General features: G+C 41.1%; 1 protein-coding gene across 1 annotated transcript in view; it reads right to left on the bottom strand.

Annotated features, from left to right (window-relative positions):
- The window catches only part of EVPL (envoplakin), a 33,389-nt gene extending 26,688 nt beyond the window's left edge, over nucleotides 1-6,701 (bottom strand). Inside the window, exons 1-6 of the mRNA XM_075846467.1 lie at nucleotides 6,603-6,701; nucleotides 4,964-5,118; nucleotides 4,297-4,420; nucleotides 1,853-1,975; nucleotides 1,000-1,038; nucleotides 119-280 (exon numbers count right to left, since the gene is read on the bottom strand). Of these exons, the coding sequence (XP_075702582.1) occupies nucleotides 119-280; nucleotides 1,000-1,038; nucleotides 1,853-1,975; nucleotides 4,297-4,420; nucleotides 4,964-5,118; nucleotides 6,603-6,665 (666 nt within the window). The 5' untranslated portion in view covers nucleotides 6,666-6,701. The remainder of the gene's footprint in view (nucleotides 1-118; nucleotides 281-999; nucleotides 1,039-1,852; nucleotides 1,976-4,296; nucleotides 4,421-4,963; nucleotides 5,119-6,602) is intronic.
- Nucleotides 6,702-17,095: the final 10,394 nt, after the last annotated feature.

The raw sequence follows: 17,095 nt of genomic DNA, 5'->3' as shown, positions 1-17,095 counted from the left end.
AGTGGGACAACGCCTGGAATCCAGGACTGTCACGCTGAATCTGGGACGGTTGTGAGGTATGTGTAACAGTATGGTAATTTTAATGAACGTAAACAAAGAATGAGATAGAGATCCTCACCTCATATTGCCTGCGGGTGCCAGGCAGATCAGGGATTTGTTCGCTCCAGTCCCGTTTAATGATTTTGTTCTGTTCATCGCTCAGATAAAGCAGCTCCTTTGTGCTTCCATGCAGGTGGTTGTACAAGCTACCCAAGTGCCTGCCACGCCATGCTGAATCTTCCTGTAATCGGCAACAATGCTAAAGGTCATTCTAGATAACAAAGTCCCGCTGCCTTTAGACAGGGGGACTTTAAATACAGGAATCTACTGTATGCCTGTGAGCATTTACGACAGAATTCCCAAAGCACCAACTATACGGTTTGGGGGTGCTGCTTGCTACGTCTGCAGCCCCTGTAAAAAGGATGTGCGGGTGCCCTGTGAAAAGGAGAGCCCTATCAGTCAGCAGCTCTGCTCCAATCGACACCACTGCTTATAGGTATCTCATGACAGTGCAAATGTATCCAGTCTAGGCAATGCTCTGTGGGCTAAACAGCCTTGACTCCAGACTGATACATTGTAGAAAACTATCAGGAAGATCGATACGGATGTCTTTAGCTCACAGAGCATTGCCTCGAAATGTAAAGAATTTATTTTTTCACTCACTGACTGCAAACAAATACCTTGAAAAGGGTGAGGAAATGAAATATGAAGTATATTAGAAAGTTGCAGAACTTTTCATTTATACCCTGATCATGCTTTATTTATATGAAATCAGTAAATACTGCAATAGACTGACAGTTCTCCTTCTGTATAGATCTGTATTTGCATGAAAACCGAAAGCCTTCAGGCAGCAGACCGTTTTGCAGTTGTAAGTTTAAATTATGTTAGATTCATTGCATTATTTGCTTATCGGGTCCCTTGTCAGCGTCACCCTTTGGTGTTGGTAGAGCTATACCTTACCTGCAGGCTTCGATACTGGTTCTTAATAACTGTGTTATCCTGAAAGATTAATGAACATAAAGTGCACATCAGTTCACAGTAAAAAAAATCAAAAAAAAAATCACATACACTGTGCATGATGGGTTTGTGTTTGAGTCTCTTTGTATGCGGGCGACGAGCTCATGCCTGCCTGCCTTCTTTCATACACATATTATGAGAGCTGTTCTATTGTGAGGCTCAGGTTTTCATGTTTTGCTCTTCTATTGCAGATCTCTGATAAAGCCATTCCCTGCGTCATCAGTGCTGTAGTACAATGTCACCCAACTGTACAGGTCCTAGCTTTTGCCATGCTGCACAGTGTTCTGGGCATGTACTCGGTATGGAGAGAAAGTCAATTGCTCCCATTCATCCTCTTACAGTCTTTCTCATGGTAGGAACGGGAAGCTAGCCCCTCAGGACTTGCTGATGGTTTCCACCTGGTCCTACAAAGCCAAAAATAGGCTCCTAGCAGAAGAATAATGGCGTTATGTTGAAGGGGTTTGGGACGGAGGACACTCCAGCACTATTGCCACTCTAGGTCTAATGTCTAAACCTGCATCTACGTCGTAAAGAAATTTGGTTGTTACATAGTATGGTTGAAAAAAGTTCAACCAAGGAATGGGAAAGGGAAGGGAAAAATTTCTGCACATAGGAGCTTATATTTTTTTGTTCTAGGAAATGATCTAAGCCTTTTTTATAGCCATCTACTGTCCCTGCTGTGACGGCTCCTGCGGTGACTATTCCATAGATTCACAGTTCTCACAGTAAATAAGGCTTGTTATGAACTTCAAGCTGGAGTTATATTCTGTAATATGCAGAACTTAGAAATAACTACCTGAGGGAGGTTCCGTATTTCTGTCCCATACTCGTCAATCTCTCTCTGAAGAATGTTGTGTTCTGCAACTTGACGTTCCACATCTGCCAGACTAGGACCATATGGAGCTTTATCTATTTCTTTCTGGAAAGAGCAAAAAAAGTTCATGAAATATGCAGTGATAGAAAATGGTTTTGTATAATTGAATGAGATTTACTTCAAAGTCATTTATTGGGTGTTTACGCCAAGTGTGGTTTTCCATTATAGTCTAAGTTATTATTTGGGTAGGTAAAAAGCCGCTCAAACGCAATAAAACGTTTTATGTATATTTTACACACCCTTCTCCATAATGCACCTATGTGGTGACACAAGTCCTCATCTGGCACTAAGGACATACAAGCTGGGCCTCCATCAAGGTAGCTTAAACTTGCTTTTAATATATAGCCCCAAACTGTAAAAGCAATAGAGCCTGCCGCCCATAACTTTGCAGGGCCCGTACTTTTCACCTAAATAAAACTATTTGGACCCCGCAGAACTGGAGCAACAGTGGCCCCTCCACATCTACATTAGTGGGGAGGCACAGCTGTTTTGCATCAGTGAACCTTCAGTGTCATGGTTTATTTATTTTTCTTAAAGGGGTATTCCAATCTTGGACATTTTATGGCATATCCACAGGATGCGCCATAAATGCTAGAGCTGGGCAATTAATCGCAAACCAACTGAAACCAAAATTCAGCGCAGATAACCGAGGTAACGTTGCGCATTTATTTATTTTTTGTTTTTTTTCTACTTTTCTGCTTTCAACTGTATCTGCATCCTCAAGACGCAGATACCGTTGAAACCTATGTTAGAGCAGGGAGCCGTCAGTTCCCTGCTCTACTATTTATTGTGTAACATTGGCCGCTCATGGCTCAGCGCAGACAGGCGCGATTAAGTCACTGCCTCGTGCCTGTCTGTGCGTGTCTCAACACGCATATTTTCTGCTGCACTTTTTCTATTGTCTGCTGCACTTCTACCATGTACCGGAATTTCATGCATCTTATTAGTCCACAGCATCCTCAATGCCTGCCCCATTTACTCTTTATTTCCAACTCAATAGCTGCCCTATAAACTTCCTGTATCCTTGATGCCCGTGCACCACGGCGAGCAGATAGTGCAAGCCCCAATGGTATATACACGGATTATGGGGGTTATATACAGAGTTGATGGGGTAATATAAAGGGATGATGGCAGGCTGGTATAAACCGGGATGATGGGGATCCCTGTACATTACCCTCATCATCCCTGAATATAATTCCCATCATTCCTGCATATACCATTGGGGCGGGCACTCTTTGCTCGCCGTGGCACGTGGGCATTGAGGATAACCATGAAGTAAATGCACTGGTATATGGCAGTAGTCCAGTGGAATCTGAAAATATGCGCTAAGCCACATAAACCGGAGCAGAGGGTTCTCCTTCTCTTGTCATTGGAACGAGTTTAGGTGTGTAAGTATTTTATTATTTTTATTAGGCACTATTGGGGCTGTATAGGGCATTACAGTTGGTGGGGGCATTATACTGTGTGGGGGCAGCTATGGAGGTATTATACTGTATGAGGGCAGTGTCGGGGGTATATTATATTGTATACAGCAGACTCAGGGCGTCTATATTAATTCAATGGCATGGCATGCAATTAGGGGGCATGGTATGAAAAGGAGTGTGGCCTAAAATTGTTTATTAATCGTAATCGAGGTTACATGATCAATTAATCGTGATTTTGATTTAGGTCATAATTACCCAGCCTTATCCGATAAGTGTGGATCCCATAGTTGGGACCCGCATCTACCTCTAGAACTGGGCACCCTGACCCTCGTCCTATCTTTTGTCGCTGGGCACCGGCCACTGTCTGATGAGGTAGCCAGGTTTGGCGGAAACACCAAAGCGCATTTTGCTACGCCATTTCTGGAACTCACATAGAAGTGTTTCCGTAGCTCCCGGGTGTCTCTGTAGCTTCCATTCACTTTTACTGGAATTACAGAAACAGTGTAGCAAAACGGACTGGGCTGTTTCCGGAAAACCTTGTCAGTCAGTGGCTGGAGCCTAACGACAAAAGGTAGGATGGGGGTCAGGGGTCTCTATTCTAGAGGTTGGTGTGGGTCACAGAGGTAGGACCCAGATCTATCAAACATTTATGTCATATCCCATTGGATATATGCCATAAATGTCAGATGAGAATACCTTTTTAATTTTTTCTCTCCCTACAGAGCACCTGCCTAGCACTTGTGCCCCCCCCCCTCCCACAGAGCCCTTGCTACCTCGTGTCCCCCCTACTCCCTGACAGAGCTTATGCCACCTTGTGTCTCCCCTGTTCACAACCTGCCTCCACCCCTCCTCTGGTAATGGGGAGGTGGGGCCAGATTCTTTGGCTGCATGGAGCCCAGAAATTCTTGCATACAAGATCAAATCCAGAATTTCCAAATGTACCTTTTTGTTATCTAGGATCTGTGGCCAGTTGACTTTTGGCTCAGCAGGTAGGATATTCAATTTCTCATACAACTCTCTGTATTCGGCACACTCAGCTGTAAGTCGCTCATGGAGCTGGTGGATGCTGGAGAAGAAGAGAAGACAACTCAGATATCTGTAAACAGCACAAGCTTCATAGATAAAGTTCTGTTCTAAATAATAGACATTTTCCATCCATTCCTACATTGTCCAGAATATTCTCCATCTATTTTCCCTGCATTCTTCATCACTTAAATCTCATTATCCGAACCTCAGTAAAGAGAACATTGCCTTTGTTTTAGGCTTCGTCCACATCTGCACTAGGGTCCCTTTCCGACGTTCCTTCGGAGCTTTCCGTCGGAACAAGACCCTGAGTGACACAAACGGAAACCAAAGGTTTCTGTTTGTCTCAGTTGTGCAGGGGTTCCGTCGTTTTGATTCCGTCATTCCGTCTATTGATTCCGTCAAAACGGAATCTTGCACAACTAAGACAAACGGAAACCATTGGCACCGGATCCGTTACCATTGAAATCAATGGTGATGGAAACCGAAACCTATGGTATCCGTTTGTGTCAGTCAGGGTCCCGTTCCGAAGGAAAGCTCTGTCGGAACGGGACCCTAGCACAGATGTGAACGAAGCCTTACTTACTCCTTGTCTATCTCCTGGGCTTGTGGGTGTGCATATTTCTTTGCTTTGTCCACATCAAGGAAAAGATCTTTAAGCAGGAGCTCAGAGTCCTTTAGGTTCTTTGCATTCTCTTGCTGATGATCAAATGACTTCTTCACAGTAAAATTACTGGCATCCTACCAAGAAAGAAGAGAATAAATATTGTGGATTTAGAAGAAGTCACCAGTGTAAATGACCCTAACGAGGATCAGCGAGAAAATGAATTTGAATGTGCAGGGGGTAAAATATACAGAGCAATAATTTTATAGAGTAAGAATCATATGTCAATTAGAGGGGTTGTCCAGGATTAGAAAAAAAAATATTAGCTCCCCCCCCCCCCCCCAGAAGCAGCACCGCACTTGTCCATGGGTTGTTTCTGGTATAGCAGATCAGCTTCATTTAAGTGAGGCACTATTTTTGGAAAAAAGTACACCCTCTTTTTTAATCATTGACGGATTAGTATTTTACTGCTGTTCAATAAGGCCATGCATACCACTGCATCAAAACATGGGAAAAAAATAATCACAGCATAATCCATTGCATGCTGTATATCAGACTTCATTCATTTCCTTAGAAGAAGACTCACTTGGGACCGTATTATGGGCCAAAACACAGAGCAAGAGACTTAGAGGGGCCCGTCGGCTAACCTGACATGTCTGTTTTAGTAAATACTTGTATTCCCCATAAAATTACAATTCTGGAGCATTTTTTCTTAGAAGTCTGTCATATATTGTTTATCTGTTATTTTTCCTAGAAATGTACAAATAAATTGACAACTGGACATTACAGCTCCCCTTGTTACCTGTCAGAGAGGTGTCCATCAGTGCTGACGGTGTCAGCCATGTTCAGACACACCCCATTGACAAGGAGAATTATACCACCCAGTTGTTAGTTTATTCCTACATTTCCAGGTGGAATAACAGAGGAATGGCTCAATGCACAGTTCTAAGAAAAGATGCTCTAAAATTGCTGTTTTATGGGCAATGCAAATATTTACTAAAACGGAAATGTCAGAAAAGCTCTTTAAGAAACAGGAGTACCAAGCATAGTAATATATGTGATGGTAGGACAGAACCAAAGGTACAAGCCATCAACATGAGGATGTCAACAACATAGAAGCACCTCGTATAAGGCAACAAGAGTATTGGGGGCTCACCGAGCAGGTAAATGGGTACTTAGGGTAGGTATAATAAGGTAGGACCATTAGTAGGGAGATTGGGGTAGGTCAGAGCATGGTGAGAAACAGTGGCCCATGGCTTGGGAGGAAGCTTTGTTGAAATGTGGATTATGTGGAAGGCCAGTGGCCCTATATTCTTCCTGATCTGATAAATGGCTTACAAAGATATGAATCACAAGTCATCAGTATCATAACATAATTGGATAAGTATTTTGTGACATACAGTATTTGACGTCTAGTTTCCTGGGTCTCGTTGTTTTTAATCCATGGATGTTACCTTTTTTTTGTAGCATGGAGTTTGTTATGTTATATAATGTACTAATGATGTTTTACAAAAATTTTTAGTTTCTTTAAATATTTTTGGTTAGTTGATCTTTCCAATAAGCAGAATTTTAATCCAAGAGGAAGACTGTGATTGATGCTTTTCAGTAGTCATGTCCCTACCTGCTTCAGTTTCTGGTGAGTCTCCAAGATATTCCTTTCCACTTGGTCAGCATTTTTCTGCATGCGAGAGATCAACAAAGCCAGTTCATTGGAAGTCGCTCTAGAGGTAAGAGAGAGAGCAGCGTTAAATATTAAACATATAAAGTAGAGTGCAATTTTGGTGGAGGTTTTAAATGAAACCAACATTGATTTAAAGGGGTATTCCCATCTTACACATGTATGGCATATCTATAGGGTAGGGAGCAGCATACCTTCCAACATTCAAGTATTGCAAAGAGGGACGAAAGATGAGGCTCGCGTAGCGCGCTGCAGATTTTTTTTTTCTTTTAAGCCACGCCTCCAATCCTGTTCAATCCCCGCCCGTACGCACCCAGTTCAGCCGACACAATATCATGCTCCCATAGTGCCTCCCACACAGTATAATGCCAAATAGCTGCCCCCACGCAGTATAATGATCCCATAGCTGCCACCATACAGTATAATGCCCACACAGATTCCCCCATGCAGTATGATACCCATGCAGTTAATGCCCACACAGATGCCCCCATACAATATAATGCCCAAACAAATTCCCCCATACAGCATAACGCCCCCATACAGTATAATGCCCCCATAGCTGCTCTTATACAGTATAATGTCCCATAGCTGCCCCCATAAGGTATAATGCCCCCACAGCTGCCCATACAGTATAATGCCCCTGTAGATTCCCCCATACAGTATAATGCCCCATAGCTGCCCCATACAGTATAATGCCCCATTAGCTGCCACCATACACCATAATGCCTCCACAGCTGCTCCATACAGTATAATGCCCCTTTAACTGCCACCATACTGTATAATGTCACCTTAGCTGCCCCTGGTGCCAGTGGCCATGTAGATAGTGCCCATATGGATAGTGCCACACAGTGCCCATGTAGATAGCGCCACAGTGTCCACTGTAGATAGTGCCACAACACCCTTAAAGATAATGCCGCCCCCCCCCCCTGTAGATAGCGCTAACCCCCCTATAACCATTGGGACTCCCTCTAGGGGCGGAATCCCCAGCCAGAGGTGTGGCTTTGGACTCTGCTCCAGGAGGTGCCCCTGACGTCACTGTCCATATATGGACAGGGACATCAGTGGCTCCTTCTGGAGCAGAATTCCCAGCCAGAGCATTTACTAAATACATATACTACAAATTTTTATTCCTATTTAAAATTATTAGTTGTGACTATAACACAAGCTGAAGTACATAGCTATATAAATAATTTGTTACATATAATAATGAACCATCAAAATCTATGTATCACACAGCTGTATTACTCCTCATCGATGTGCCCCTGACTCATAGTAACTGGTTGTAGGCTGCTGGTTTGGAAAAGATAATGCATTTTTTTCATTGCCACATAAAATAATTGTTGTGGTTTGTCTTAAAACACCATCACAAGTAATGACCTATAGTTCTTTCAATACTATGGCCTAATGAGCTAGTTAATGAGCTTGGTAAACCTTTAAAAATAATTTCCTTGTAAAAATGAAAGAACTTATCTGAAGATATAGGGTCCTGAATTGTCCTCTTCTGTGATATCTTTTGTCATTAGCTCAGATGTTTCAGAGTTATCTAGGTCTTCTACACTAGATGACAACCACTAATGGAAGCCATTGCAGTTGTCACCACATGTTTTACAGACTCTGGTTGATACATACAACTAGATCAATATGCCAGGTTATACTCCCTGCTCCCTTTCTTCTACTGCTCTGTTTGCAAGGTTCAGTCTTGACAATCTATTCATGTTACAAAATAGCCCTGATGGGAATCCATGAGCTAGATTGCTCGAACTATGTGGGCCAGCACTACTCTTCTGAACACTTTGCTCCGACAGATTTTAGCTAGAAGATCTCCGTATCTCCAATCCAATACTGATGGTGGTGGTGCTATTCATGCACATTACAGCTCCATTGATTCATATGATAGCGCTAACAGCATTAGCTCAGAGATCTCTAAGCTAAAAAGCCAAAAGGCACCACCAATAAGTGAAAATCCCAGCTAACAGACCCCTCAATGCTATCTATGTTCTGACATTTCTCCATGTCATGGTTGAAGACTGTTAAAATCGGATGTTCACCTTAAAGGGGTTATCTCCCATTCATTTTTGTCATCACTTTTTTTGCCAAAAGCACAGTGCCCTCCAAATTCGTGAAAACAGATTTCTCCATGCTAAAATAAACTTACAATGAGCATCTCTTTTCCCATTCTTGCTGGTTTCTTCAAAGCGAAAACAGGGCGGTCCTACGGCACATACCACATGACCGCCGATCCATGACTGCCCCCCAATAGAAATGTCCGTAAAACTGAAAGCTCCTTCTCATAGAATTTTTATCTTGCACCACACAAATGTGATCTGCTGTTTTTTCAAAATCTATCTATATGAACAGCCGAGCGGTGCTCAGAGAATCCTGGGGAGCGGCTTAGCACAGGAAAAGCATTGCTCTCCTTACTACGCACGTTCGCCTTTTGCAGGAAGAGCAAGTGCTTGCGATCGAAGGAAAAGGACTAAGAACTGCGCGCGCTAGACTGCCGGGAAAATCACTGGTGGAGTGTCCAGTATCAACGAGGGATCAACAATCACTTGCCATGGGTTATTTGGGGGAGTGAATATAAGAAACGATTCAATTTGGAAAATGGATTGTATTTGGAGAGTTTTATTGTTTCATATATAGGAACCATTGAACCCCCAATGTGAATTTGAGAATAAGCTTTAACCTTCATGCTGTTAGGGGTCAGTTGTCGTTCTAGAAACCCTTTCCGGTTTTTTTGTTTTTTTTAAAAAATGGATTCTGCATTTACGAACTTAACAATGTGCTAACAAGACACATATCTAGCTTAATGGTGGGGAAGTGTGTACGTAGTAGGGAGATTCTGACCGTACTGCCACATACTTCTACAAATATGGATATGTTATGTGTATGAATTCACATTTCACCTTGGTAACGTGTACGCTCGGAAGACGTTTGTTACGCTTGATCACTGATATTGTATAGGTTTAACACTAGAATAATAAATTTTGTAAAATTTGGCCACATGCAACCGATGTGTCAGGACATTTATTATCAGCTACGTGTTCTAATTGTATGTGTGATAGAGATTCTATACTAGTACGTTTTCAGGACCACTGCATTTGCTAAATTGTTGGCTGCAATGGTATTCTACTGTGAACATACCCTAAAGGATATGTCCTCCAAAAAGCGAAAATTCATGGGTCCATTTTGGATGTCTCTAAACTATTTTCATCCAATCTTGACGTCATTATGTTCAAACACTACATTAGGGGTACATGTTTGAGGAGTGCCCCTGAACGAATGCCCCAGACACATGCAACTATAGACCTATGTCTGCCATTTTTTTTTTTGCAGGATCCAATGGCCCAATGTGACCAAGAGGCTATGATTTAGACATGTGTGGCTTAAACAGGCTACACTTTGTTCATAGTGGTTAGCTTAATTCCATATATCTATAGCTGTCACCCCCATAAACATGCATCAACTGATCAACCCTTGACACCACTTATCTCCAAGAGAACAAAGTATCTCGAAATGTTAAAATCCAAAATGCCTGACGTTTTGTTTCTATTCATCTGCAGATGTTGGGGGACCGTTGCCCATTTTTACTTGTGTGACAGTAAGGAAAACTGATACAATAGTTGTGTAAATGAGGTTAACCATCACGAAAAGGAAGGGCGACATGGGTAGATTATACCTCCATGAGTATGTTTCTCATGACATTTTATAACACAGTCTGTGACATGTAGTAATTCATGAACGATTGCTGATTTGTTCGTATGATATGGATACCCGGTGGCAATAGTTGTGTACGGGTCAGTTGTGTCTCCTATGATAATATGGAGAGTTTTATCCTCGGTCATAGGTAATGCAAGTGCAATATCTGGAGATTCTTCTTAAAGTGGGATCAGTGAAATTTATGTTATATCAGACGCTCTACTGAACACTGAGCCTAAATACTATAAACAAGTGTTTGTGCCTTAGGAATATAAGGGGTTCATTACAATGGAATTTATGGTAGATATATTTTTGGAGGAACACCATACCACCAAGTCAGTTCTCTACGTATGATCTTTAATTTACTTGTCCTCTACTAATAATTAGAACTCATTGACTTTTTATTGGCATTAGATTTATAGGAGAACACAATAGAGTAAATTAAAGAATCGTGGCAAACCTTAGCAGACTAGAACTCAACCTGGTTTGCAAATTTCAAAGTGAAGAGTAATTTAATTCATACAATTGCTAGTAAAAAAGCTGTCAGCAAAATTTAGCCCACAGCACAATTCTTGCCTATAGTATACACAAGAATGCTGAAAGGTAACAAACTCTGGAAATGTGACGCTGCTACGTGTTTATTGTGGCTGGCAGTGCAGTAGGGTGTGAACACAGGCCAGGTCACTGACTGTCAAACTGGATGATACATATTTAGTGGTTTAAAGGACAAGCCTAGAAGCCACACCTTACCCTTTACTATACAGCACAGTGTACACTCCCCACCCAAGCCAAATTTATTTCATGCATATTGCTTACCACAATCCTTAGCCATAAGTGTTGGGGTTTGAACAGGGTTATATTTATAGTTGGTGCAGCCCTAGAAGGTATATCTAACACACGCAAAGTGTGAACCCCATCCTCAAGGTGTCAATTACCCAACAGGAAGTGCAGCCATATTGGTTGTCACTTTTGAACTCCCATTACATCAACTGGTGGTTGCTTGGGGAGAGAAATAGACTGTGGGGAGAGGACTAGGCAACAGGATAGGGAGATCCTTTCGTTACAAAACAACAATGAAAATAAAAGTGCCCAAATAATGTCAAATAATTTAATTTCTGATACCGAATGTGACAATTTGAAATGCAAGTTAAAGTGTATGTTCACAAATGCCAGAAGTCTAGCAAGCAAAATGGGGAAGCTGGAGGCCTTGATACTGGAGGAACATATAGATATAGTTGGTGTTGCTGAAAAATGGCTGGACTCTTCACATGACTGGGCTGTAAATCTACAGGGTTTTACACTGTTTTGGAAAGACAAGACAAATAGGAAAGGCGGTGGTGTATGTCTGTATGTGAGAAGTGATATGAAGGCGATGGTGTATGTCTGTATGTGAGAAGGGATATGAAGGCGAGTGTGAAAGAGACAATAGTGGGTGAAGATTGTGAGGCGGTTGAAACCTTGTGGGTGGAATTACAAAGGGAGGTAAACACTGAAAATATTACTTTTAGTAGAATCTATAGACCCCCCCAATATAACTATACAGATGACCTTCCATCTCCTCAAACAGATGGAGCAGGCAGCACAGGGGGTTACTGTAGTGATAATGGGAGATTTTAATTACCCAGATATTAATTGGCATCATGGTTCGGCTTCAACTGCGAAGGGGAGACATTTCCTCAACCTGTTGCAGGAAAATTTTATGGGCCAGTTTGTGGAAGACCCGTCTAGAGGTGACGCTCTGTTGGATCTGGTCATTTCTAATAATGCAGAGCTTGTTGGGAATGTCAATGTTAGTGAAAACCTCGATAACTGTGATCACACTATAGTTATATTTTACCTATACTGTAAAAAACAAACACAGGCTGGGAGGGGGAAAACACTTAATTTTAAGAAGGCCAATTTCCCCAGGATGAGGGCTGCAATTCAGGATATAGACTGGGAAGAACTAATGTCAAATAATGGTAAAAATGATAAATGGGAGATTTTCAAATCTACTTTGAGTAATTATAGTGCAAAATTTATTCCTATAGGTGACAAGTATAAACAACTAAAATTAAACCCCACATGGCTTACACCTTCTGTGAAAGGGGCAATACATGACAAGAAAAGGGCATTTGTAAAATACAAATCTGAGGGTACATCTGTAGCCTTTGTAAATTATAAAGAGCTTAATAAAATCAGCAAAAATACACAATGAAAGCCAGATGGCCAAGGATAGTAAAACAAATTCCCAAAAATTCTTCAAGTATATAAATGCAAAAAAGCCAAGGTCTGAACATGTAGGACCCCTAGATAGTGGTAATGGGGAGTTGATGAAAGGGGTTCAAGAGAAGGCAGAGTTACTAAATGGGTTCTTCAGCTCTGTATATACAACAGAAGAAAGAGCAGCTGATGTAGCCGGTGCAAGTGCTGTTAATATATCAGTTGATATACTGAATTGGCTGAATGTAGATATGGTACAAGCTAAATTAAATAAAATAAACGTACACAAGGCCCGGGACCAGGTGGGTTACATGCTAGAGTTCTTAAAGAGCTTAGTTCAGTTATTTCTGTCCCTCTCTTCATAATATTTAGAGATTCTCTAGTGACTGGTATAGTGCCAAGGGACTGCGCAGGGCAAATATGGTGCCTATTTTCAAAAAGGGCTCTAGGTCTTCCCCGGGTAACTATAGATCAGTAAGTTTAACATTAATCGTGAGAAAAATGTTTGAGGGGCTATTGAGGGACTATATACAGAATTATGTGACAATAAATAGTATTATAAGTGACAGCCAGCACGGTTTTACTAAGGACAGAAGTTGACAAACCAACCTGATCTGTTTTTATGAAGAGGTGAGCAGAAGCCTAGACAGAGGGGCCGCTATGGATATAGTGTTTTTGGGCTTTGCAAAGGCATTTGACACTGTCCCTCATAGACGCCTAATGGGTAAATTAAGGACTATAGGTTTAGAAAGTATAGTTTGTAATTGGATTGAGAATTGGCTCAAGGACCGTATCCAGAGAGTTGTGGTCAATGATTCCTACTCTGAATGGTCCCTGGTTATAAGTGGTGTACCCCGGGGTTCAGTGCTGGGACCACTATTATTCAACTTATTTATTAATGATATAGAGGATGGGATTAACAGCACTATTTCTATTTGTGCAGGTGACACCAAGCTATGTAGTATTGTTCAGTCTATGGAAGATATTCGTGAATTGCAAGCGGATTTAAACAAACTGAGTGTTTGGGCGTCCAGATGGCAAATGAGATTTAATGTAGATAAATGTAAATTTATGCATCTGGGTATGAACAACCTGCATGCATCATATGTCCTAGGGAAACTACACTGGGGAAGTCACTTGTTGAGAAGGATCTGGGTGTACTTGTAGATCATAAACTAAATAACAGCATGCAATGTCAATCAGCTGCTTCAAAGGCCAGCAGGATATTGTCGTGTATTAAAAGAGGCATGGACTCGCGGGACAGGGGTGTAATATTGCCACTTTACAAAGCATTAGTGAGGCCTCATCTAGAATATGCAGTCCAGTTTTGGGCTCTAGTTCATAGAAGTTCCTATCCCTTGGTTGAACTTGATGGATATATGCCTTTTTTCAACCATACTAACTATGCAACTCTGGTAAATTTGTTACTTAGTTATTGGTTGAACACAATGACAAAATGACTGCCTTAAGTTCACCCTAAAGTCAAAGTGTTAGTGTTAAATTTAGAAATTAGTACAAAACTCCAGTTTCTATATTAATAATGTAAAAAACAAAAAATTGTTAACGAAAAGTAATCAAACAGCAAACTTAAATAACGGCTTGAATATCAGGAATTATATGGACTATTTGATTTCCTGCAACAGCTTTTCAGCTTTATTATATACTATGCATACTGGACCACCCCTCTAAAGAAAACTGTTTTTTAATACAATTCCACTGCATAGTGTGTGTGCGTGCGTGTGTGTATGTGCATATGTATATATGTATATATATATATATATATATATATATATATATATATATATATATATATATGTATTTATATATGTATAAAAAGGTGGGGGTGATTTATCAAATAATTTGCGACTTTCTCTTCTACGCCACTTTTCAAAATTATAGACAGGGCTTGGCGCGAGGGGTGTGACCACTGCGGCCTGCCAAATTTACTATATGCCAGCTCATAGATAGGTTAGATTTCACTTTTGTTGCATCTCACTCCTGTGGGCTTCAGACTAAGAATGGCGTATAAAACGCCAATCTTAGTAAATCTGCCCCACTGTGTTATGCCTAGTGCGGGGCCTAAATGGGCAGTGCATGGAACAAGGATTCAAACAACAATAAAGAGAGAATCCCTGTGCCATGCTCGAACCACTGAGACCTTGCAGCAGGCATAAATTTATTGGTTTTCCCAATTTTCGGTGTCTCTGAAGGTACTCAGAACTGGGCGTACGTTACATTAAGAAGTGGTCATTAGGGCAGACATTTTTCAAGACTTTACGTCAGTAATCCCATTGATGAACACTACAGTCAGCCTAGGGCTTTGTTCACATCTGCGTCGTGGCTTCCATTGACAGTGGAAACCACAATGCAATGGCATATCTGCCACTACAGCAGCATGTTATTTTTGGAATAGCTATAGAGAGCATTTCTCATAATATTGAGGATCGCTATATGAGCAATTTCATAATGTATTTTTTAAAGTTGCTGCAAGGCTAAAGCTGTACTTTAATATATCGGAGTATAAGGCAGTAGACTCCGTGTCTTGCCCATGGATCAGTACGTTCTCCTCATGAATTGTAGAAAAAGGCTAGGCTTCCACAGGAGAGGGCAGCTTCTCAGTGACATCGTCTAACAGGTCACCTTCAGTCATTGCCAATAAAGTGTACCGCTGCTCAATTTTAAGGCCAGGGCTCTACTGCAATTGAACACATTGCCATTTCATGTGCCCCTTATAGGTTAACATTAGCGTCAATAACGTGCATTATCAATCTTTTTCTGTTATAGAACCCATCATTCCTTGTGATTTACTTGAGCTGCACCTGAATTGAATGAAGCCAAACCAGACTGCTGAGCAAATTTAGTTCATTCTAGTCAAGACTAAAGGCGGCATTGATCCAACAATGCTAATATTTAGTTAAACAAAGTGTCAGAAGTCGGGTCACGTGATGCGTTTTGTCCAACAGCGCACAAAATATTCTAAATTCCTAGCTGGTTTCTAGCTCAAGGGCTGCCTGCAAACCCGTTCTGTAGAAGGATCAAGAGCAAAGTAATTCTAATGTGATGCAGATAGTATTTATCTCTTCCGTAAGATAAAAGCAAATGTAAAGCAATTCATGTAATATTAATATGACATGACTGGATTAATCCAAATCTCCCCTATGCTGAAAACACTGGCTTATATTATTCTCTTTATTGCCTCAACCTTCCTCAGGAATCTGCGGCACACAAACACACCCTATAAAAAAATCTTTAATTGAGGAATAAAGTACAACATTCACATGTTATCTGCAGATACCGCCCACATTACCCAGGAAAGTCTGTGGCAAGTAGTGCTCTCTAATTTCTGTAGAACTAAAAATACCAGCATGCCCAATTTGTTAAAATCCATGGGCCACCGAAGTCTACTCAAGGGTTGAAACAGCCTCATTCAGATCAATGGAATTTATTTTCAGCCGCAGTAAATTTCTGCAACAAAAGCTGCCGCCTGTGAATCCACGGGTTGTCCGACTAAGGCAACCCCTTCCCGTATGCCCTATTAGGTCATATGTATGTTGTGGAGGGGGATCCCCAGCAGGGAGAGTCCATACTATCAGTGGCATCCGCTCTAGTAGACCTAGCTCGTTCTTGTATTATAGAGCCGCTAACCATTCTTGTAGCCGCTGAGGCAACGAAATATATGGCTTGCTGCAACTAAAAAATGGTGGGGATAATGAAATGGTTATGTATTAGATAGTTTGTCATCTTCCAGCCATCGCAATTGGGCCCCAATAGCTCAAGGGCCCATAGTCTACCCAGCCACATTAGAAATCAGGTTTATAAGAAGGTCATCTCGCTATACAAATAAATATAATTTATTATGTATATAGATTTTATACAACCTATTATTAGATACAATGGTATATATCAATGGTATATAGGTGATTGCCCAGGTACTGTATAGCTTTTGCACATAGAAGTTATGCCTCTTATCGAAATCACTTTTTACTTTGTTTATATACTACTAACACCACTATAATGTATTACATTTCAAAACAAGAGATACATAGTATATAACAATAGGGAAACTATGATAGATACAAAAGTATTTCCTAAAAATTATCTTACAAATTTTTCTCTGTTTTATTAGAAGGGTTTTCTGCAAATAAAACTTAACCATTGTATAATGAAAAGTTCTGCAACTTTCTAATGTACTTGGGGGAAATTTATTAAGACTGGCGTTTTATACATCAGTCTAAAGCCCAATTCAGACAAACGTGTGTCAAATCGGCAGTGAAAAACAACTGGAGTCTATAAGGGATCTGTGAAAACGGACAAAAATATGACATCTATTTTTTCACGGGCCGTTCACACGGTCCGTTAAAACAACGGCCGTGTGAATAAGTTGCTACTGTTGGCTCCGTTCTTTATGCTAAGCCACGCCCACTTTTATAAGTAACAAAGGCGACGGAAAAAGTCACGTGGCCCCTTATGATAAGTTACGCCCACTTTTTAAAAGGGACATGAAACGGCAAAAAGTTGCAAACTATTTCCCAAAT

This window comes from Rhinoderma darwinii, chromosome 13 (genome assembly GCF_050947455.1).
Source record: "Rhinoderma darwinii isolate aRhiDar2 chromosome 13, aRhiDar2.hap1, whole genome shotgun sequence".
Taxonomy (NCBI): Eukaryota; Metazoa; Chordata; class Amphibia; order Anura; family Rhinodermatidae; genus Rhinoderma; species Rhinoderma darwinii.
Note: the sequence above shows the minus strand (reverse complement) of the source record. Positions and strands in the feature narration are given on the sequence as shown.